This window comes from Polyodon spathula, chromosome 10 (genome assembly GCF_017654505.1).
Source record: "Polyodon spathula isolate WHYD16114869_AA chromosome 10, ASM1765450v1, whole genome shotgun sequence".
NCBI lineage: Eukaryota > Metazoa > Chordata > Actinopteri > Acipenseriformes > Polyodontidae > Polyodon > Polyodon spathula.
Genome location: NC_054543.1, coordinates 34,875,360 through 34,900,106, shown reverse-complemented (window position 1 = coordinate 34,900,106; position 24,747 = coordinate 34,875,360). Strand labels below are relative to the sequence as shown.

At 37.5% G+C, this 24,747-nt stretch overlaps 2 protein-coding genes across 5 annotated transcripts in view; both read right to left on the bottom strand.

Moving 5' to 3' along the window:
• Nucleotides 1-9,839, bottom strand: part of LOC121321536 (protein phosphatase 1 regulatory subunit 1C-like) — a 33,664-nt gene extending 23,825 nt beyond the window's left edge. The window contains exons 1-2 of one of the 2 annotated variants that reach the window (XM_041260528.1): nucleotides 9,291-9,839; nucleotides 8,255-8,315 (exon numbers count right to left, since the gene is read on the bottom strand). In XM_041260528.1, coding sequence (XP_041116462.1) covers nucleotides 8,255-8,315; nucleotides 9,291-9,371 — 142 coding nt within the window. In that variant the 5' untranslated portion in view covers nucleotides 9,372-9,839. The remainder of the gene's footprint in view (nucleotides 1-8,254; nucleotides 8,316-9,290) is intronic. The other variant, XM_041260529.1, reaches the window with a different exon arrangement.
• Nucleotides 9,840-14,993: 5,154 nt separating this feature from the next.
• Nucleotides 14,994-24,747, bottom strand: part of LOC121322185 (protein ITPRID2-like) — a 37,634-nt gene continuing 27,880 nt past the window's right edge. For 2 of the 3 annotated variants that reach the window (XM_041261771.1, XM_041261774.1), the window contains 9 exons: nucleotides 22,529-22,620; nucleotides 21,250-22,347; nucleotides 20,590-20,664; nucleotides 20,021-20,148; nucleotides 19,379-19,529; nucleotides 18,977-19,042; nucleotides 18,126-18,497; nucleotides 16,920-17,032; nucleotides 14,994-16,364 (listed from right to left, as the gene is read on the bottom strand). In XM_041261771.1, the coding sequence (XP_041117705.1) occupies nucleotides 16,925-17,032; nucleotides 18,126-18,497; nucleotides 18,977-19,042; nucleotides 19,379-19,529; nucleotides 20,021-20,148; nucleotides 20,590-20,664; nucleotides 21,250-22,347; nucleotides 22,529-22,620 (2,090 nt within the window). In that variant the 3' untranslated portion in view covers nucleotides 14,994-16,364; nucleotides 16,920-16,924. The remainder of the gene's footprint in view (nucleotides 16,365-16,919; nucleotides 17,033-18,125; nucleotides 18,498-18,976; nucleotides 19,043-19,378; nucleotides 19,530-20,020; nucleotides 20,149-20,589; nucleotides 20,665-21,249; nucleotides 22,348-22,528; nucleotides 22,621-24,747) is intronic. The other variant, XM_041261772.1, reaches the window with a different exon arrangement.

Sequence of the window (24,747 nt, the reverse complement as noted above, 5' to 3'; positions counted from 1 at the left end):
TTCTGCTCCTCAGGTCTGTCTTTTATATATTCAACAACCCATATACAGTATGTAATTACACTTGATACTGAAATGGGTTGATCTGTTTCCCCATCTGTTTAATGGGAATTAGTTGTAAAAACAGCTGAATATTTCTATCTAAGCTGAACTTGGAGTCCTACGTCTGTTACAGCCAGTGGAATCAGGAATGCTTTGTTCACCCCACCTGTTAATCCAGGATAATTGAGAATGTGCTTCTTGTATTTCGTCTTTTATTGTAAAACCAAAGCTTTTCAAGTCTCCCAAACAAACTTTGTTATTTCAGTCACTTGGTTTTATTTAAAAAAAAACATGTAAAAAGTATGTACTTAGAAACGACTCAACTGTAAATGGCTTTTAATGTGAAAATGATTTTTACCTTTGTGGTTGTTTCTCTTTTTAAATCAGGATTATATAAAACAAAATAAAAAAAAATTAAATTAAACTCACACTTTTACTAAAGGAGTTGTCAAACTCTACTAATTAAAACACCCCCCCACCCCCAATCAACTAAATATAACTGAGCTGGAAACCTAATGAAATGCAAGGTAAACATTTATCTACTATAGCTCTATATGCAATTTGCCTAAAGCCATGTATGGTACTACATCGTTGCTTTTAAAACAAATATATTTATATTAAGTACTAATTTATGTGTTTTTGATCTATTGTAATAAGATTATCTACAAGAATATCAGTTGTGGAATCCTGAGACGTTAGCTCATTTACGCCCAAAAAGCCACTGGGAATCAAATGTAATCCTGTCTGAGTTGAGGTAATTACCCATTCAGTGTTGCAACAACTTCTTTCTTTTTTCAAGAAAACTCTTGAAACAGAGGAAATCACTGTATATTGTTCCATTAACAGGGGGAGTATTCATTTCTCAAGAAACAGGTATTCACAAGTACATTGTTAAACAATTTTCTCAGGTTTCATATTGCCACATAAAGCCACTAGTGTTAGTGAAGTGTTATGAAGCTGATTAATGAAACAGGTAACTTTCTGGCAATACTATATTAACTAAAAGATATGTTTTCCATTAGAAACTACAGAAACAACAGGAGCACCCACTTTTAGAAGTGACTCTAAAAGCAATTAGTAGCCATGGTAACAGGTTTTGTATCAGAAATATTATAATTTAAAGGTTGTCAAAATTGTCAAAATAGACTGGTTAAGAGAAATTATGCATCTATTACCATTCTTTTTTTTTTCAGAATTTTTGAAAATATTATGTTTACTAAACAGCTAATAGTGTACCAGCAGTATACACAAATGTACTACCTTTCATGTCAAAAATTGGTTTGCTGTTGTCACAAATGCAGTGGATATCGCTATATTAGTCAATCCATTCAATACATACAATGTAATATACACAAATTGTTTCTGTATGTCACTTGACTTATGTTGATGTATTTGACTAGGAGCACATGTTTCATACTTGGTGTATGTTTCAGCTTGGATAACAAATTTGAAAATATTCAGCTGTCTTCAAGTCATGGGGAAAAAAAGCAGGAATGAATAGTTGTTTTTCTGTCTTGATTTTTTTTCTTTTAAAAGTCAGCATTAAAAAAAAAAACATAAAATGATGCACCTATTTGACAGCTGCCTTAGTAAGTTATTTTAAATTAGCATTGCTGTTTTCACTCTAGTTTGAAGTGCTGTCAATCTTAATCACAAGATATTCTCTCTACAGACATTTTGTAAGTACCTAGTATTGACTGTTAATATAAGAGGTTTTTGTGAAGGTCAGGCCATTCTAAACACTCCGGAACTGTGTTCTCTTGTCAGTAAAAAAATGTAATTATTTGAAGCTGCAACTCACATAGTCGTCCATGTAACTACTATGTCATCTAAAAGTAACTGTTATGCCCCTCAAGAGACACAACAGTTGACTTGTGGATGACAGCTGCATACTATTATCACATAACACCCATACATTTATGTTGTAATTTTTACAGTAGCTAACATATGTGCTTGAAACACTGTCCCACGGGAATATAAAAAATTACATTAAAATACAATAAGATTCTGATGAAGTCACAAGTTGAAAAAAAACAAAACAAAACAGAAGCATGAACTGAAAAATATATTTTTTTATTTTATATAACTTAAAATAATGGTTCAGAGTGTTTTTAATAAAAAAGGCACTCATAGTGAAATCACTATGAATACTTATTGACTTACATGGTAGTAGTACATCTTTTTACACACATTCTAAGAAAGCCAGATGATTGAATAATAGACAGCTTCCCACACTATGTGAAGAACCTTTACCTTAATCAACCTTTGTTCAACACCCCTTGCGTTATCTAAATGTATGTTTGCATATTAATGTATGAAGTGGTTTTGCATAAAGTAAATTACATGTTTCATAACAATATAAATACTCATCCATTTGTATTGAGCTGAAATGAAATTAAAAAGCAGTTTTATTAGGAAGGGACACACTGCTTCAGTTGCCAGCAATGAAGTAATGATGGAAAAAGATGAACAAAACAATGCAGAATGCAGGAAGTCGACAAGTCTGTTTGATCCACTGCTCCAGGATCATCTACACACTGAGCGCCTACTGTATCTGTTCCGGAAGCTTCTACAGCTCTTACTGTAGACACACAAACTGCTCACGTCATGTCAGCTCCATAGCTTCCCTTTAAGTGAAATAATAACAACAGGATGCTTCTGGAATATCTTCCTTTTAAATATGTCCTTAACCTTACATTGTTCTCTTTGTCTATAACGCAAAGCCAGTTATAGCCAGTTTCAGCCCTATTAGCAAAATCCAAGCCAAACTACAAAAAGAAAAGTTTTTAATCAGAAAGGACTTAAAATGGAAAGCAAATTAAGTACCACTAAACAAGTTGCATATTATGAAGCCAGACACAAACCCTGTTCCAGATATAGGAAATTGTAATCTATGCCCAGCACCTTAAAGCTCAAAGTTATCAGGACAAATTGGCATCCTGTGAATACAATACAGTAACAAGACTAATGTATTTAACTTTTGTTCTCTTCTGGACAAAAATAGCTAAACTGGTACTTGTGACACATTCAACACTGTCTGTGTAGCGTATGTTCTGTCTAAAAGACAGACAGTTCAAACGCCACACTTATTTTTATCAAGTATACTATGCTGTTAGTTAAAAAAAATGCTCAATTTATGTAAACTTCTATAGCCATAAAGTTGGAAAAAGTAAATATATGTTTGTATTTTATTGGTAATATACCACACAACATGTTGACAGTCAAGCTGTGAATATTACGGTGACATTGGTTCTGCATATGAACTAATAAATAGACCCTGTCCTGTCACAAAGTGCCATAAACAAGAGGGTTTATGGAATAGGATGAACTTGTATAAACTTTTTAGGCTTTCAAAATATGTCTGCATAGACAATAAAAGAGCAATTGAGAACATATGCAAGACAGAGCATCATGACAGAAAGCACTAGAAAGTTTAACAAAGAGAAGGATTGTTGTTATGTAAATACAACAGTAAACCAGAAAACAGTCAGGCATTGGCCACCCACTTCAGCCATTTTCTTTCAGGGAAGATTGATGAAAAATGAGCAGCAACTCAAGTCTTCTGAACAAATTTCCAAGGCTTTAAATAACATTTAAATGACAGGCAGAAACCAAGGAGGTATACCTACCTATTGAATATTGTCTGTTTTGTGGCAGTTGATTAAGGACATGGTTGGATAATGGTTTAGTTGTACAGTACCAAGCACAGTCATTCCACTTTTGAATGAGGTAGTGGATTGGCAAGTGCATATCCACTCTACAGAACCATTAAAAAGCAAATGCGTCATAGTTATCCATGCAGAAAACGGAGTGATAAAATACATGATTACAGTCAGTTACAAGCGACCAAAGGTAATGCCGTGTTTATAAATGTTGAAAATAAAGTAGTTTCAGGCAAACTGCTAAGGGCCAAAAGAAGATCGTGCAAGGTCAGCCAATAAATGAATGGGTGATGCCTCAGTCTAACTAAGCCTAAAAAAATAAGCTGAGCACCACACACATACGTAACTTTTCAAGCTGTCCTTGGTAATAATTGAAACAGAATCTGCAATTTTAAAAAGTATGCCTGAGCAAATAAAGTGTATCCGTCTTCACTTTTGAATAAGGACTCTGAATACTATATTTGCTTAAAGAGTAAGTAGCTTCTTATTACATTTCATGTTTGCTGTCCTTTTGCCTTTTAAACTTGTTTAATCATTCTCAGTGTTTCTGTTTATCATTACTCCAATATCATGTTTTATTTTTGATAATTTTGCGTTAAGGTGCTTTTTCTATGAGTTCAGGCGTTTCTCTTTTGCTTAAGTCATCTGCCATATACATACTGTATGTAACATAGTTCAGCCGAATGTCTTTATATTTGCAAGCACCATCTTTTACAGACTACAGATTAGTGATCTCGGGAAGCAATTCTGCAACTGATTTAATTAACCCTCAATTTCATAGACATCAAGCTTGTTTTATTTAAAAGAAAAAAATAATAATAATAAAAAATAAATGAACATTATTGTGGAAACTTGTAGACTTAAGAATAAAACATGTAATTCCATCTTGGCAGTATAACCAATTTGCAAATCAGTACTTCAGTGCTAAAATACTTTACAACACTGCAGGCTTTACATCACTAACCGGATATATTGATTTTATACACATAGCAGAGGGCATTGTTGGAGTCAGTATTGCCTGCTGTAGTACAAACTGACAGTCCTGCAAGCCATCCTGCAGTAGTACATTTACTGAACTAGCAATGTGTTTAACCCCTGACAGTCGGGAAAAGCAACAACAGACAGATAAAGTTGTGACTGAACGGGAGGAGGTTTGTACATCCTGCCAACACAGCCATGGGACTGGGCTGCTGTAAGTGCAAGGGTTACCTTTCATGTATAAATATTTGTAAACAAATACTCATTCCATTTGTCAAAAATCTTCATATTAACTTTAAAGTTAGGAACACAAGTAGTATTACATCAGAAAACACCCACACTCAAAGTATAACATACTATATGACTATTTTACAGAATATACTACATAAGGACATGGAATTAAAGTAAGACTTAATTTTGCCTTTGATATGTAACCTTTACAGTACTAAAATCCAAACCGTATACAAGGGTAAACTGTATTACATTCTAGCTGTGTGGTATCTTATTATCAGATCTAACTTTATTCCAGCAGAGCTCATGTTCTTGATAGGTGACGTGAAGATGTTACCAGAAGGCTTTATTATACGTATGGTAGAAAATGACTGTACAATAAGTGCTTTATAAAGCAGCACCTTCTTGACGCTTCATTATGTTCCAACATCTGTTCGGAGAATGCTCTCAAGCCTTACATTATATATAGCATTTTAGTATTGAACTGAGCCAAAATATAGTAGGTACTGTATTACCTTTTAAAATGCACTGACACTGACAGCTTAGTGTATAAGTAGAATTACTTTGAGCAGAATAACCAGTCATCACTATGGACATTAATTAGTGATAAGGACACTGTTCTATTATGCCAGTAGGCCAAAAATACCAATGCATTTAGACTCCTAAAGTCACACCAGAGGCTGTTTTCCATTTTTGCAACGATTGGCATCTCAAACTGGCAAGTATCAATATATTACAATGGAACAAGTATGCATACTCCAGTTTTGAACAAACATTAAAAAAAAAACAGTACATGTTTTAGCTACACCATACCTTTTTATGTGTCTATTAGATTGGGGTTTCAGTAAAATTGTAATATAATTCAAGAACCTTCCTCACTTTTGTAGCTGCTAATGAGTCTGTATTTGGCTTGCTATATTCACACTATTAAATATTTAATTTTACCCCAAAACACTACAATATTAGTGACACAGGATAAAGATATCACATTAAAATAAAAACATCAACTATTTTAAAGGTTTTGGAGACTGGAGCCCAAAGAAAAGCTGACACTTAACTGAATGATTCAAGAACAGTCAGTCAGTGAGCTCTGATCCCGTGAGGGACCCATCAGTGCTATGCAGCCGACAGATCTAAATGTATCCTCCCCAAGAAAATGATGTCATCTAAAAGCCTGATGTTAGATGCAGACACTTTTACAATCTAAATTGAAACATTTCACACACACACACACCCCCCCCCCCCCATTTGGAACCACCTCAGGGCAAATCATGAAAAGGACAAAGTTTTTAGTGGCTCTCAAAATTATTCACCCCCCATCAGTGACATTATTTTTGTCACTGATCAACACAAAAAACTTCCATAATGTCAAAGTGAAAAATAAAATCTATAAATTGTTCTAAAGTAATTACAAATATAAAACTGAAAATAATTGATTGCATAAGTATTCACCCCCTTTGCTATGACACACCAAAATAAGCTCTGGTGCAACCAATTGTCTTTAGAAATCACATAATTAGTTTAATGGCGTCCACCTGTGTGCAATTAAGGTGTTTCACATGATTTCAGGTTAAATACATCTGTCTCTGGGAGGTCCCAGAGTTGGTTAGTACATTTCCTAACAAAAACTAAATCATGAAGACGAATGAACATTTAAAGCAAATCCGGAATAAGGTTCTTCAAAAGCACCTATCAGGGGTAGGATATAAGAACATTTCCAAGGCATTGAATATCCCCCAGAGCACAGTAAAGTCCATTATTAAGAAATGTAGAGAACATGGCACAATTGTGAATATGTCTAGAACAGGCCATCCTCAAAAACGGAGTATACGGGCGAGAAGGGCACTAGTCAGACAGGCCACCAAGAGGCCTATGGCAACTCTAAAGGAGTTACAGTCTTTCACAGCTGAGTAACAATAGCCCGGGTGCTTCACAAAACTGGCCTTTATGGGAGAGTGCTAAAAAGAAAGCCATTGTTGAAAAAAACTCACATCAAATCTCGGCTAGAGTTTGCCAGAAGGCATGTGGGAGAGACTGAGACTAAGTGGAAGAAGATTCTGTGGTCTGATGAGACCAAAATAGAGCTTTATGGCCTCATCGCCAAGCGCTATGTTTGGCACAAGCCTAACCCCGCACATCATCCTGAGAACACCATCGCTATCGTGAAGCATGGTGGTGGCAACATCATGCTATAGGGATGCTTCTCTGTGTCAAGGCCTGGAAAGCTTGTGACGACAGAGGGCAAAATGGATGCAGCAAAGTACAGAGAAATCCTGGAGGAAAACCTGCTGAAGTCTGGAAGAGAACTTGGAATTGGGAGAATATTCATCTTCCAGCAGGTCAGTGACCCCAAACATACAGCCAAAGCCACACTGGAGTGGCTTAAAAACAAAAAGGTCAATGTCCTGGAGTGGCTCAGTGAAAGCCTGGACCTCAATCCAATTGAGAATATATGGAAAGAGTTGAAAATTGCTGTTCAGCAAAAGTCCCCATCCAACTCTTCTTTTGCAAAGAAGAATGTGCAAAGCTGGTAGAGACTTATCCAAATAGACTCATGGCTGTAATTGCTGCCAAAAAGGTGCTTCTACCAAATATTGAGTCAAGGGGGTGAATACTTATGCAATCAATTATTTTCTGTTTTGCATTTGTAATTCATTTATAACAATTTGTAGATTTTATTTTTCACTTTGACATTATGGACTTTTTGTGTTGATCAGTGGCAAAAACTCCTAATTAAATCCATTTTGAAATACAATAAAATGTGAAAAAGTCCAAGGGGGTTGAATACTTTTGACAGCCGCTGTATATATGGATTTTCCATTGGTCAACAAAATGAAACTTATTATAGTCTGCCACTATATACTTTCAATCAAACCTTAAACTTGTAATTGAACACTACAGCTAAACAAAATGAGCTGGTACATTTTACAGGTATTGTATTAAAGCATTTACTTACATTTTTTGAAAACACATTCATACAGCATATACTGTACTGCAGTAAGTCAAATTAATTAGAACCTTCTAATTGAGAGTCAGGTCACCGTCTACTTTAACACGTGGCTCCTTTTACCCTCTTCCACAAACTTTCAGCACTGTACTTAGAAACCATTTATAATGACTTTCCAAGCTCAATGACTACATAACCTATTCTGGTGATATATCCCACACATTGCAACATATGAAAGGGGGGCTTTTATTACCGTAAGCGCAAATTATGTTACATTATGACAACAGCAGTATGTGCTCTTCCAAATGGTTTATCAAAAGACTGAAGACAGGCACTTTTCAGCATCTGTGCTCTTGGACAGGAACTCTGCTCAAACAGTTTCCATAATATCAGTTACCTGGTGGTGACTGATCACTGAAAATAACCAGTGTTGCTGGTGTGGGTCGTCTTCTTCTGATCTGTGGAAGAGAGACAGAGTGAATTTGAAAAGCCTTTGTCTTGAACTATGATTAGCTCTGTTTTTCTTACATAAATGTGTCAATCTTAAATTGTTAAACACTGCCACAGGATTGGAATTGCGATTTCAAAAGACGTCTGGTGAAATGTTTAAAACCCCAATATTATTATTTTTTCTAAGAAATTTCTTACTATAAATGGTCTTTTTTTTTTTTTTTTTTTGGATCACTTTTAGATGTATTAATGTGTTGTTTTTTTTCCAGTAAGAAATACGTTGTCTTGATTTCATTTGAACTCTGCACCCTCCAGTTATAAAAGCTGAGGCCAAAGTCAACTCGGCTCATTTCAGTCACAGTTCGATAATGCTATTACTGCAAATTAAAATAAGAAAAAAATTAATGATACAAGGCATCTATTGGTCTATATATGTATTTGGTATGTCAAAATATGTCAATCAATGAGTTGGCTGTGCCTTAAACACATTACTGTCAATATAATTTTAGGATGTCTGTTCACAAAGCACCATTCCTATAAACATGGGTTTAATGATTTACTTTAGTGCAATCCATGATGGGTGTGTGATCTTCCCAAGGTTTGTCCATAGTGACAGTTTCTCTGTGTGTAGTTATTTATTTCTTTAATTTTAGGGCACGCTTATATAATTTTACATAAAATACACATAGGGTATAATCAAGCACAGATGAAGATTGGGATTTTGTTATGTATAACAACAAAAAATAAATAAGCAGGAAAATAAATGAAAATAAAATTTTTTGTTAATATCATTACATTTATTTCTTTGTTTTTTTTTTTTTTTTTTTTTACTGGTTTTAAAGGCTTCATACAACTTCCCAGCTATACAATTGATTTCCAAATATAAAATCACGCAAACACTTTTTAAATTGATATACAGGACATATGTTTTGTAATAAACAAACTACCCTTTTTGGTTAAATTGTAACATTTATGTCCCTTACCTGTTCGGCTGCTTGTGGGTCCAACTGGCTTTGAAACAAAGGCACAGCAAATTGAATCTTCTTGGGACTGTTGGGCTCCATAATGAGAAGCGAACGAGGAGAGACACCACCAAGACTGCTCGGAGAGAACAGCTACCAGGAAATATCCTCTGGCTCTCCCCTTAAGAACACACTGATTGTTCTCCAGCGAACAGACCGCCTTCAAGTCTCCTAGTCAGCAAGTGAAAGACTTTCTAGCAGCATGAACTGAGCTCCATCCACATATACAGTTATGTGCCCTTGTTTTTTATTTCTTGCAACACTACAGAACTCCCTCGCTCGACCATCAAGGAACAAAAAGATAGTTGTGTAGCAGTCCACCTCTACACTCCAGCCAGGAATTACACACAGGCTCATTTCAAATGCACTGCTGGCCTTGAATGGTCGGGTGCCATGGGATTTGAATAAGCCAGTCTATGTACTGTATTATTAGCTGACAGTTGAAAAGTGCAATATAAGCTCCCTTTGGATACTGCTGATGTATCATTAATAATTGATAAACACAGTTCAGGAAGCTTTTTATTTTTTTCTTATTTGTGTGTGTGTGTGTGTGTGTGTATATATATATATAAAATTTACCATTCCATTCCAAGGAATTACAAAGAGTATGTGACTGAGAATAATCTCCCCTTGTGTTTGATACAAAAAGGAAGAGAAAGGTCTACATTAAAAGGGACACTCAGTTAATTTACTGTTAACTAATTTACTACCACGGTAACAAATTATGCTTCTTTTGTGTTAAATTGCAAGTTAATAGCTACAAACCAATGTATTATTTTATAAAAAGAAAGTAACATGATATAAAACATTACTACAGTAACATATTAACTTCATTTCAATAATACGAATGGATTGATAAAGTTCTGATGTCTGAAAGAAAAACGACTTCAGTTCATAAACATACATTTTTATTTCAATGAAATTTGGTACTGAATGATCAAGAGTTCTACAAAACTGAGCTTATTCATGAGACTTTAGGTAAACAGATTGAAAGGTTAGAGACATGTTAGAGACATGTGGATACACCTTCCTGCAGTACACAAATACACCTGGAAACTAACCAGTCCATTTAGCATCTCTGAACCATCAAGTTCCATAACATGTAAAAACACAGCCCTGTACCTTGAGTGAAGCAGCACAGCTTTATATACCCCTGTATAATGTGGTTCATGTAACACCTGCTGCCTGCTGTTTAGTCACCCAGCGAGCTGCCTTTAAACTACAGGAACCAATTGGTCAGTGATTTACCTTCCCTTTTGCTACAATGCCTGTAGTTTCTATCTGTAGTTTGTAATTTGAAGAATGTGAGTAATGTGTGCTGTAAAGAGGTGAGCTGAGTGTTGTTAGTTTGAAAACATTTGTTATTTAGGATTCACCCAGTCATGCTCTTTGAAACCCTTCCAATGAATGATAATAACTGTTCATTATTTGGCTATATTGTCTATTAAATCAGATATTTAATAAAGCTTATCTTAGAGTTACTCTTGCATAGTTCAGAAGGTTAAATGCTATTTCTTACTAGCTTCTCAGCTATTACCTATGTAAATGTGTTTTAGTTTAGAAGAATTATTAAACATAGTTCCAACATACAGCAATTATTCAGCCATCACTACTTTACCTTGCCAAGACTAAAATCACAACACGGTAGCAGATTAAATCTAAAAGCTAAGGCGGATTTGCATTCTGAGAAGCGGCATAAATTGTGTAGCTTTCCAGTCTGCGTTATCTCTTAGGCAGCATCAAGTCAAATAATTCCTGAAACTGAAGACTCTGCAAAATGAGAAGAGAGTTAAAACATGGGGGTGTTTTACCTTTTTGGAGGAAACTGAAGTTACCATTTCTATGAATAAGACCAACTGAAAGAAGAAAAGGGTCTGGATTCGCACAAACACCTGCATTAGGTGCATGCAAACAGAAGGGAAAAAAACATTTTCTAATGTATTATTTGAAGTATCTCACCCAAATATTTACGTATCTAGAAGCATATAGTGCAATGGCTTTTTTTTTGTTATAGGTAGGCTATAAACCGGATTACTTTTACATTTTTGAATAGGTAGTTTCAAAAACAGACAAATAACAAATGCTGGTAGATTTTTTTTTTACAAAAGGTACCCAGTTCCAGTTCACAGGAGGGAGGGTTAGGTAGAGGGTTGGCCTCTGGTGTATAGAGGTTGAGGCAATGCTTCAGGGATAAAAGTGCTTAGGAATGTGCAGGGGAAAGATGCTGAAGGGGAGAGAAAAGGATGGGCCCGGATCCACCCGGGGGAGCCTTCTTGAATGGTTAGAGACCATACGTGTTGGTCTACTGGGTCCCTGAATTGACAGAAACTCTGACTCTCGAGAGCTGTTAATAGGAGTTGCCCCACAGCTGGGTTCTTAAGAGAGCTGTTAATATGCGTTGCCTTGCAGCTAGGTACTTGAGAGCTGTTAATAGGCGTTTCCCTGCAGCTGGGTACTTGAGAGCTGTTAATAGGCGTTTCCCTGCAGCTGGGTACTTGAGAGCTGTTAATAGGCGTTTCCCCGCAGCTGATTCTCGAGAGAGCTGTTAATAGGCGTTGCCCCTCAGCTGGTTCTCGAGAGAGCTGTTAATGAGTGTTGCCCAGCAGCTGGGTACTTGAGAGCTATTAATAGGCATTGCCCCATATCTGGGTTCTCTCAAGAGAGCTGTTAATAGGCGTTGCCCCGCAGCTGGTTCTCGAGAGAGCTGTTAATAGGCATTGCCCCTCAGCTGGTTCTCAAGAGAGCTGTTAATGAGCGTTGCCCAGCAGCTGGGTACTTGAGAGCTGTTAATAAGCATTGCCCCACATCTGGGTTCTCTCAAGACAGCTGTTAATAGGCGTTGCCCCACAGCTGGGTTCTCAAGAGAGCTGTTAACAGGTGTTGCCCCACAGCTAGATTTCCCTCAGAGGATGGGACGGTTTCATAACCTTCAAAGAAAAAACAGTCGGAAAACATAGAAGACCGTTAGTTGTGGGACTCTAGCACTAAAGTAAGAGAAAGAGCCTATTGTCTTGAGGCAAGATATAGCACATGAGTTGTGAAAGAATAGTTTGGCCGGTGATCCACTCTGAACATTCAAAGAACCGACTCCAGGCCAGGGAAGTGAGACTTGCTATCCCCCCAGAAGGACCACCGGCTCCCCGCAGAACCCAAAACTGTGAAGACAAACAAAGACCACGTGCCAACATGTAACATAAAACAAGGAAGAGACAAACAGAAAAGACTGGTTATGGGGAAAAATATGTGTAAGCCATTTGCTCGGGAGAGAGGAAAAAAACCCTCTATTAGGGGGAAACCTCTGGTAGCCCTGGTAGAGAGGGCGTCCTCACTCTGGGCATGCTAGCGATAGACAAACATCAGATATATGAATTAACTGCGGAGGACCAGCGACGCATGGACTTAATTAGGTTTTGATTTATGTTTGCGTGAGCTGCTGAGGAGGTTGCACTGATTCTAAATGGATGAATGGTGTAAAAATTGAGGAGGGATATCTGCTTTGGAAATGAGGTTGGAGAGATGGATAGCAAACCAATGCCTGCTGCTGATTTTTCTGGAGGAGAAACTGGATAGTGATGGTTCTGCGAGTTCTGAACTTCTTAGAAATCTGAAGAAAGCCGACAGGCACATAGCCTCCATCAACAGGTCATCAAATGAATTGAAACGTCCTGAGCGCAAAATTGAAATTAATTGGGAAAGGACATCTGTAGATGGGTAGTCTGAATGGAGATGAAGAGGGAAGGCTCTTGGAAATTCCTGAGTGTGAGGCGCACAATAGCAAAGGAGCTGAAGAGGGATTGGAGCTGCTGAAGGAGCCAGACTGTGAAACAACTCTTACCTCTCTTCAATTATTTGACGGCGTAATTGAGGGGAAAGAGCATGGCGGTGAACACATGCTGCAGACTGAGGAGAAGATGAAGCAAGGTTAAATTCTGGAATATTGATGGTTGGAAGTGAAACTGAAGCAGAGGCTGGCTGGGTTGCTATGAGGAGGGGACAGACGACTGCAATACTTGATGAGGATGGAAAGCAGATGCAGAAGAAGCTGCAGCAGAAGCTGACAGAGATGAGAGAGATGAAATGCTGACCATCCTATATGTTAGTTAATACAGGATCGATCAGCAGTTTGCTACTATAATGTCTATTTGGAATGGAAAAAGTGAACTCACATTCAGAGATTTCAGTCATTCTCCTAATTGTGCAAGTCCTTAACTCACAATCAAGAGATTTCCAGTCTTGTACCATGTCTCTCACCATGTATTAATGCTTGTAGTATGCAAGAGGATGAATGGGCATATTAGATGGGGATTAGCGTTAACCTTGACTGTGGAAATGGCTGCCATGAGTATTGGAAGAAAGCTGGAGCATTGGAAGCTCTGGAGGAGGGTTTCTTGGTTCTGAAAGTGTGTTTTTTTTCCCTGCGAGAAGCTACCGTAGGTTTTTGCAGTTGAGGAAAGAGTGAGAAGATGCAATATTAATGTTCTGCCTTTGGAATAATGCTAATTGTGAAATTGAGGTGGCCGAGAGGCGATAACCAGTTATGTTTAGGATTGATTTTCGATATTTGGAAGTTGTTAATGAGCTGATGAATGCATTCCAGGATTGTAGAGTGGGAGGCTGGCTTCGGATTTGACAGTGTCCCGAGTGATTGAGGAATTCTAGTCGGTCCGAAAGTTTCTTGAAGGTGGTACACCTACTGAAGAAACAGGGAATCGCACATTGAAGATTGCTTGAGCGGGGCAGTCCGAAATGGGGATATAAGGAGAATTGATTGTGGGGAATTAGGGCTTTGCGACTTGAGTTTAACTGCCTCTTGGGGCAGAAAGATAGATGATTAGGTGCTTTTTCCCCAGATATTTTGTGGGGTGCTATTCTGATAGGGCTGGGAAGGGACTGGCCATGAATTCTTTGTCCATCTCGACTTGAATTAGAGACTCTGTGATTCTGAGTTCGGAGGAAGCAGAACAAAATTTTTTACATATGAATGGGACAGAGGGAGAAAACCAAGGTTTTTAAAATAGGGCGTGTCTGTGACCACGGGTAGAGCAGAGCATATGTGTGTCCATGAATTTCCATGTACCACTGAAGTAAAAGGTCTTGCTTACTGCTTCCAGATTTCAAGCGAAGTAAACCAAGACAGGTCGCACTCTCAAAAAGATTACGACAGGACCACTGTGATTTTATAGTTTAAAAAGTTCTAAGTTCCATTCAGTACACTGCTACTGTGGAAATATAATGAAACCTAGCCAAGGCTTGGAGAGACAATGGCACATAAATTAACAAACATTACCTCCACATTTTAGGCATTATCAGGTTGGCTTTACTTCAATATATCAGTAATTTCCACATCAATTAGTAATGGAAAGAATACCATATTAGTGGGCAGAATGTTCCCATCTGGTCAAATACTCCACCGACAATTCTCATTTTGTTTCAAGAACAAGAAAATTACTATTTGTAGGCGTCACTCTCCACCAACCATACATGGTGCTTTTTCCGAAGGTTACTCTCTGGTAAAATAAAGCTTGAATAAGACTTAGTACACACCTTGGTTCAAACTAAATATTACTACACCTCACAAAACACCAATAAAACCACATCCACCTTGTGTGCATCTCAAGTTTTTGCAAGGTCACATCACTCTTGAATAAAAACAACATTCCAAAGTGTATGCAAAATAAATAATCTTTATTAATTTTTGCTTTATAAATCTTCCCTCATGCATCCCAAGTGACAAAGGTAAACATGTCCCTTTTAATTGCTTTCCATTTACAAATGCATTTATCATAAATTGGTTAGTATCTAAAAATCAGAGAATATAAAATTAACATTAGAAAAAAAAAAAAAAATTGTTTGAGAAATCCAAAACCCTGGTGACTCCTGAACAAAACACACATCAGGGTTTAATACCACAGCCTAACACTTTTTACGAACAAGTTTCTCATCCAACAGTGAATATCAGTTTGACTGCAATCCAAAAAAAAAAAAAAAAAAAAGAAAGAAATGAGAAGAAACTAAAATAAGTCAATAGGTCATTTACTGACAGGTTTACATTGGAATTCATGTACGAGTGTTTGGTTTCATGAATAATGAATTCTCATAATATTCCTGTATTACAAGAACAACTGTGACACATCCTTTTGGGAACAGGTTACTATAGAATTCAAAATGCATTCTATAAAACACCAGGAGCATAGAAAGATATGACAAAAATCAATGGTGTGAAGGGGGCAATAAGTCACAAAAAGTGCTGAGAGGACATTTCCAACAGGGATCCCTTTGCACATCCATTCCAGGTGTTGCTGTGACCCTGCACACACTGTAAAGTTTACACGCTCACATGTGGAATAAAGCTCACAGTACAGCCTGGAACAGTTAGTGCATCTATTCATAACTTCCCCTTAACAACTTTAGTTTTATTAGATTTTAGTGTCTTATTTGTCCTTAAAGCTATGAAGTACACACAAGAATAATTAATATAATTATCATTTTTGGGGCCAAATTGTCCATTGTATTATAGTATCTAACTGTACAGTTATCCCTTAAAAAAAGGAACAGTTAATGATTATTTAATAAAACAAAAAGGTACTTGGTGGCAAAAGTGAACAGCAGTTACTAATTTCAAGTCCAGAGTGAAACTTATTGCACAGCTAGCACCTCATTGAGGTCAGATTTGTAAGAAGCCAGATGAAGAAAACACAGCTTTACAGTAGACACCTTGCTTAAATACAGGTGTAACTAACAAGGCAAACATCTTTTCAAGTTTAATCTTGAATGTACACTTGAATCAACCATAAATACAATAAAAAATTGCAAATCTTCAGGAAATTAATTAAACCAAGTGAAGGAACAATTATATCTACTTTTAATTTTAAAATTAGACTAAACAGTAGCTCATCACAGCAGCATTAGTGTCCTGAAGCTTTGGAGTACTACATTTGTAGCAAAGAAAAAAAGTTTGGTTGTTATCAGTGCATTTCATTAGTGAACAGTGTTGCAAGTGATGGATCTTCCACAGGGTTGTGTGCCACTGTTAAACTGCAAAAACACAAAATAAGAGAATGATTTACAGATGGCACTAAACATTATAAAAGCCATCATACACACCATTAAAAATGTTCGTTTATATTCCACTACAGCAAGAACCACCGAAAACATGCCTCACTATAAAATGTAGTCCAAGTTAAATTTCTCTTCACATTATAACCCTTCAATTTTCTAATTACAACATGCTTCTAGGTCACAGCTGGAATGCAATGGTAGTTTTATTCATTATCCCCGAGTAAGCTGTACTGCTTGAACTCTTGTTAAAACTGACATCTGGTGGCTGTCGGACTAAAGAGCAGGTGCTACATGATTGATTAGCTATTTGAATTCTAGACGTAACCAGTTGAAGCTAGGAAGAAGGAAACAAACAAAAAAAAACCATAAGCTTTTTTGACTGCACTTCCATTTTTATGGTAATGCTTAGGGTGTAATGTAGATCTCCCGACATGAGACTACATAGTCCCAAAGATACCCTGTGGCAGCCATTCATATTTAATATATTTTTCACATAATCCAAGATCTAAAGATGACCGTTTTTATAGTTACCATGTTTATGGCATCTCCCTTTTAACCACAGACGACCTACTTGGAGAAGACACAGCTGCGAGAAGTTCATTAACAATCTCTCGTCTTATTTCTTCAGCTAGAGTTTCCTTGATCTAAAAAGCAGACACAAAAATTTCAGCAATGCATGTCCAGTGCCACAACTGTAAATACAAAGTTAGAGCCATCAGTATAATGAAAACGTTGTTCTCTCTTTATAGTCTTCTTGTAAGAAATGTTCATATAAAGCTTTGAAATAGACATGCAGTTCTAATTAAAAAAAATAAAAACAGAGGCCAGAATTCTACATATAAAAGTTCTTAAGTTAGGCGCCTGGTATATCAAAACACAAGTGCAAGAGTGTCCTTACCAAATTTACAAACATCCACCTAAAAATGTCTCTGCAGACTTCATCAAGTGGTCTGGTTCAAGTCAGTGGTACACCATTGTATAATTCTTCCAATAAAAACAGTCATGCAATTCACGACTCATTTCAAACAATATACTTACAAGATTCATGCACAATTCATCAACTGTTTCACAAAAGTAATAGTTAATCTGCTTGTGTAGCATATTTGAGTAAGTGTACTTGTTAACTCAAGAACAAGTTGTACTGTTCATTAGGAAGATACATGACTGTACATAAATGTAGCAGAACAGGATCAACATCAACAATTCAGAATTGTATTATATACAAGATATTTCGTAATGATACTTTAAACACAGTAGATCTTTATGCTGTACTATATTCACACAGTGTTATAAAATAGGCAAAATTAAAGTGCAATACATCAGGGTTGGTTAATAAAAGGTCTCTCCTTGTATCTACAGATTAATATATTCCCTAGAATTTAAGGTGGTCTAAAATGTTTGCTAGACTTAGATAAGCCATTACATGTTAAACTCTAAACTCCTGTAGAATTGACCATGTAATAGATATCCGCATTATAAAACCATGCACTTCCTCAAAACAATTATACTATCAAGGTATAGAGACCCACCCCCCCCCCACCCCCCCCCCCCCCACCCCAAACAAAAAACAACCACAGGCTGCAGAATTATCCAAAGTGTCAATTTTCCTAAACCTGCAGAAAATCGTTCTGTTGAGTAAGCAGCAGTACAATATTTAAAACCACAAAAAGGACAGTTTAGATTCCCTTCCATCTACACAGCATTATACCTCCAACTCAACCCCACAAGCTGGCTCACCTCCTTTATAACCTGCTGCAGCTCAGGACATCTAGTTTTCTCTGCTGACAAAGCAGCAGCAGCAGTCAGCTCTGCCCTTAGGTTTTCCACTACTGGCTTCGACTCTTCATCATGAACATGGTCCACCATTCCAGGCCTAACTGGTGCAGAGGGTGTGAGGGAGACAGAAGCCTGGTAGCGTTCCATTTTCTGTGATGACCAGTCAGGGGTGTGTGGTTTCTGGGTCTGCCTGTTTGTTCTAGAAGGGCTGGAGGCGCCTGAAGAAACTTCCGAGGCCAGAGAAGGTGTAGCACTGCTACAGGAATCTCTTGCAGGGTCCTCATAGCCAAGTTCAGATTTCAAATACAACTGTTCACGCAGAAGCTCTGTGACCTGTAATGAAAAAATAAAATAAAAATACAGGAATAAAATCATAAATTCCACACATTCACAAGATTTAACAAGGTGGATGGAATGTTAAAATCCAAGGACAAAAGAATTCAAGCTTGGTCTGTTCTAGAGAAGAAAACCCTCCCCTCTCTGTCCAAACATGGAACTCCCACAGTAAGAAGCAATATGTAGAAGGTTTTATCTTGAATCTTTACGCACAGATTAGGCATCCATGATCTAAATTCTTAGAAAAGCAGAACATGCCCTTTAATGAAGGTCACTAGGGTATGTACAAGATCAGGAATGCAGTTACAGCGGAGTGGTTATATCTTATCCCGAGTGATACAGGACCTGGTAACGAGTTCATTTAAATAAGTCAAACTGCTGTGCAAATAAGATATTTGGGATAGGTACACTTCACTGGCCTCTGTTCTCATGGATGACGCATTGTCCAGTTAGTATTAAAAACAGCATCAACTTACTGGTTCAATTACATTAATTGGAGACGAACAAGACAAGCAATCCATGCTTCTACTTCCTTGCATTCCCTAGAATAATAAAAAAAAAAAAAAAAAAAAAAAAGTAGCAGTGCTTTAGTGAAGTTCTCTCATAGAAAAAATGTCCACATCATGCAATAAATAAATAGTATGGAATTTAGGGTATTGCATAAAAAAATGGTTTACAGTAAACTTGCAAGAAGTATTAATTCCCATCAAACTTGATCTAATACAAGACTAGGCTTTAAGGTAATTAGATTGATGTTACTCTACTCTAAACCATCTTTAAAAAAGTGGAAGCAGACATTAAAGTGACCTGGTATAAAACATCAGTATAATCAGAAATATTTATTACTAAACATAACCAAAGGGAAGCAACTGACTTACAAACGTCACCTGTGGTCGGTACAGGGAGGCATGGTGTGAGGAGCGGATCTGCTCCTCCAGAGTCAGCAGCCGGTCCTCCAGCTGCAGCTCCAACTCCTGCAGCTCCTGGCGCACCGCAGTCCTCAGACTCTGCAGCTGATCGGCTTCTTGCCTAAAAAACACCCCACAGTACATGCATTTAAAACTATATCGTGATCCAACATTGCCTCAAGAAGGCTGAAGTACAACATATGATGCATTTCAATACTATATATGCCTGAACGCAGCAAAACATTCACATCCAGCATCGTATACAACATTTCCGAAGCTTCATACTCCAATGCCTTATTGTGCGATTACAGCATACTTTAAAATAGGCTACATTATATAGAAAAACAAATACATTAAAATCAGAGTAGCAAAACATTATTCAACCAGGAGATGTACTCATTGAAGCAGAGGCCTCATTCACAAGGTGGTCCTGGAAAACAATTAAGACAATGCAAACCGCAAACAGATAAAAGCCATGTGGTCCAAACTTCAAACAGCAGCTCAATGGCCAAGTTCCACAGAGAAGAACACACCACCAAGACTAAAATGTGGCAAATGTTTAATATTTAAAAGCGGGGCAAACAAATACTTGGATACAAATTTGAAATGCACCTTTCCTCTTCTGTCAAGTGGGGGTACACTTCGGTTTGCTGTCTCATCATAGATAACTCCAAATCCATCATCTGAGTTCTAAACACATTCAAACTCTTCCTCATGATCTGCAGTTCTTGGAAGGTATTCTATATAAAAATAATAAATAAATTAATCTGCTGCTTCTCAATGTATTACATACTTCAGTCCTAAATAAGTAATGATCTCTCAAATGTTTCACCAATTCGGTTAATTGATGCCACGTGGGCAGTAAATACTTGTACTATATATTATAGCATTATAGGATGGCAAACCTCTGTGTATGTGGACAATACCATAAGGATTAGAAGTGAATGGCAAAATGTGTGCTCAGACTGGATGAAAGATCCTCAGCATTCTGAGTTGCTGTGTACGGGTCATTCACTAATCTATTGTTTTCAGTATTTCACATGTTCTACTCTGCCATTCAGAGGGCGATGTATCTTAACCAGAGTACAAATTATAAGTATAAACACATTTGTCCCAAACAAAAAAAGCTAACTAATTGAAATTTATTTAAAAACAAAACAAAACAAAAAGAAACAACTTACTTCATACAAAGGCAGGACTGATCTTTGAGAACTATACATGGGTGCAGGCGATTCATTCCCTCTCATGGTAGGATTCTAGAAACAAGAAAGATGGCTAGATTGATATAAAAGGCCTTCATGGACAGGTTAGCCATCTAAAATGAAGCAGGGGTGGCCAGCTGCAATTTATCAATTGCTAAAATGACTCCTTTGCCATCTTCAGCATGTCTACATTCCACAAAACAACTATCACCAGATTCACAACCCACTGTATGACATGCTCCTTTGACATCTTGTTTCATAAGATGATTTACCCTATATTCTGATCATTCATCTCTCACGCCACCAAATCAGCTTTTCACTCTATAAGGCAATAGCCCACTACACATAAAATGATGGGCTACTGAAACAATAACCTATACAAAGCAGTTTCAACAAAATAAAAAACAAAATATCCTATAAATAGTGTAACACATTTTAAAATGAACTACATTTAACACATTCTATTACCAGCAATTGTTATTAGGCTGAAAAACAAAGTCAAAACACAAACACCTTTTAAGCACAGGATATTTAGCCAATTTAGAAAGTTAAACATTCGATTAAAGCATTCATCATTATGTGGATTTCGCTATGATTAGTTTCTATTAAAATGTTTACATGACATTAAAAGTAACATACCTGGGCCAGGTTTTGCACGGTGTTCCTTATTTCATGCAGTACTCTCCTCAACTGCATTTCTGTTGTGGAAGGAGAATGAAGAGGTCTGGTGGGATACATGACAGGCTTTGCAGGATAATGGCAAGAATAAGGAAATCCATGTGACCCACAAGGAGGGAGATTGGGAACACTGCTTGTACTCCACGTTCTCATATGCTCAGATAGTGGCCGGTCATAGCAACTTGAATTAATACTGTGAAGCGAACATGCAGACTGGGACATGTGTAAAGGCATGTGCATCGGACAGGAATGTATCCTACTGCACCCTCCATCTATACCACTTTCAAAACCAGGCATGGACCGGTTTGTCTGAGAAGCTGGGCTGATAAAAAGTGTTGACGTACAAGTCGACTGCTCTTCTTCCTCCGCGATAGACTCCTCATCCTCCTCAGGGGTATATTTATAAGTAAAAGAAGGTGGGCTGCATAGAGTTTCACTTCCGGGACTTAAGCGGACTTTAACAGACGACACAACACGAACGGGGCTGAGCAGTGAAGTTGGCAAGGATTGGGATCTTACTAGAGGGTATCTCCCTGAAGGTAGGAAAGATTGCCTTCTCAGATCTAGTTTCCTTTTTTCCTCCAGCAGGTCCCTTGCTTTAACCTTCATACCTACAGCTTCACCTGACACATTACAGGACTTCAGCTGGGCTCTATAAAGAGCAACTTGCACTTTGTCAGACGTAGAAGGTAGATCTTGTTCACCTGCAGGAATGCTTTGATCCTCTGTAGGATGAGAGACAGAGTCCATAGCTTTAGGGATCTGGTGAAGGATATAAGGAGGGATTTCATCATTGGCAGACTCTGTCCCTCTTATATTTGGGTCATCCAAAGGAGTTACATCTACATTGACAGACTCTGTCTCTCCTATGTTTTGGCCATCCTTATCTAGTGAAGGCAGGGATGAACTTGCAGCATCCTCTGTGGATGGCATTAGAACATCCTCAATACCCTGTAACACCCCAAAGACAGGCTGGTCCACTGCTATAGGAGTTCTGATGTCTTCAGCATTTGACGTCACTGTCGTCTCACTGTCACAGCTATCATAACTCTCCTGGACCTATTGGGGAAGGGAAAGAATAAATAGTGTTCTCATGACCTGTCAGTGACCAATGCCAATACATTTTAATTGTAATGCCAAACTAGTTAGAGTATTGAATTAACATGACTTTGTAAGTATTTCTATATGCCTTGGTCTATTGTTGTACAATCCATCCACTGCATAACTACAAAACTCATACCTGCAGATGGTTATTTGAAGCACAATCCACAGAAGGATCTTCAGCAAATCCACTGCTATCAGAGTGTTGACTGACAGCTCTTAACAATTGTTCTGTAAAACAGTAACAGTAATTTAAGTGTAAATGTCAAATACCAATATTTGCCAATAAAAGCCTCTCCCTAGTAAAATAAAAACACATTCATAAAATGTAGACTACAAACTGCACATTATGTCAATTGTTTTTCAGCAATGATTTAAAAAAAAAAAAAAAAAAAAAAAAACACCCTTACACATGGTCAATATAACACCCAGTAGTTTGAAGTGGTTTAATAATTTGTGAAAAGCTCCTGTTACAGAATGAGTCATGCAAGAACAACATTTGTTATACGTGAAGTACAAGAGAACCACCTATTTAACAGTTTGTTACAATAAAAACAGACCTGTTTAACGTAAAGAAATTATCAAAATTACTAAAAAAAAAATAATAAAACAACAACTTCAAATGATCACTCACATAAAAGCTTCAACATTCAGACTAACAGTTAAGGACACCTCAGTTGACCCTCAAGGTGAAAAAAAAAAAAATTGTCTCTTGCACATGTCTTAATGTTCATGAAGTGATAGCCTATAGGTGTATTTCATGGGACGAGATCTGGGGCTCCATCCTACTTTCCCTGTAAGTCTATTTCTCATTTAAGTCTGAATCTCACAGTTCGCTGTCTAGTGTTTTCAGTTCGTTTTCTCCCCCTCCTTCTTCCCACATTGCCTTTGCATAAAGGTCTCCTCTTGGGGGTAAGTGAGGCTTCCCCGACCTCTATGACCGCCACCATCCACACCTGCGCCGAGGGGGGTTTCTCGAAGTCAAAGGGGACCTCCGGCAACACACTATATTGTAGCAGCTCCTTCTCCATCTTCCTCAAATTGCAACTGGGCTCAATCTCCAGCTCCCTCTTCTGCCTTTCCTTTTCCAGGTTCTTCAGCACAAGAGCCTATTCCTCCTACACGAATGCTGCTCTGCAAAGCTTGTTGTGGGCTCCGCCAAGCCAATTTATCTTATGTGTTTTCTGGTTCCCGAGGCTGCTTAACAGCCTGACTTCAAGGCCGCTCTTGCCAAGAAGGTGGCCATCGGTCAGGAACCTCTTTCCTTTCCTATCCTATCCCCTGAGGCCACTCCTCTAACTGCCTCTCCAAGTAACGACCTTTCACTTCAAACCCAGCTCTCGCCCCGTGAATTAAATAAAAATAACAAGTACACCAAAAAAAAAAAAATAAATAAATTTACTTCAGGTTTTCTAAAGCAAGATGACCCATCAGCAAAGAAGCTTAAACATGACTTAAACAGCATAGCAGCCTTGCACTAAGTAAAGTTAAAAGCACCTGTATATAGATCTGCACACTGGAATAGTTTGGTATGGTTATATTGCTAGAGGCTGACTTCTCAAAAAAGACAACTGGATCACAGGCAACATATGAATTGCACATGCAGTGACAGTAAAATGTAATGATTAAAATGAAGAGATGTTAAAATACGGGGTGCTGTGTCAAATCCTAGTCCAAATATACCTGACGCAGCTCAACTGAGAGTTAATGGATATTACCAACAACTGGTTGTTAAACTAGTTAGACACACAAAAAGGGTTCGACTTTGTTAGATGCTGGCAAGGTAAATAACAGATGAGGAGCACAGAATGTTCCCAACAGTTCGGTTTCAATCTGAACATCAACAGAACAGTGAAGCAGCTGCCTAATACTTTGGATATTTCACATATCTTTCTCGAGGGAGCATGTATCCCATGGTAACCATATGTTTTTATTAAAATGTGACTGTTTATTATGCTGCTTTATTTTTTATATAGATCAAGATTTCTTAAAAGCCTTATACTGCTGAAGCATCAAAAGTCACATCAGTTAAAAATCAAGGTCCTCTGACAAAGTGTAACATTTCACAATAATGTAGTCGCTACAAGTGCAGTATGGTTTTAAAAAAAAAAAAAAAAAAAAAACACACACACACATTTCAGACTGCTTCATGGTAGCCAAGATTCCCCTCTTCAAATAAGGTGCTTTTATAGTCAACTTTAAAATCGTTCAATTTATAATAGATCAACATACATAGAACTGCCAAGTTTACTTTATCATTATGGGTCTCCGACAGCGCTACCATAATTAGTACTGTTAAGACAGCTGTGAAACAATTCCAGTTCCACATAATGTACAATGGCAATACCAATCGGTTAT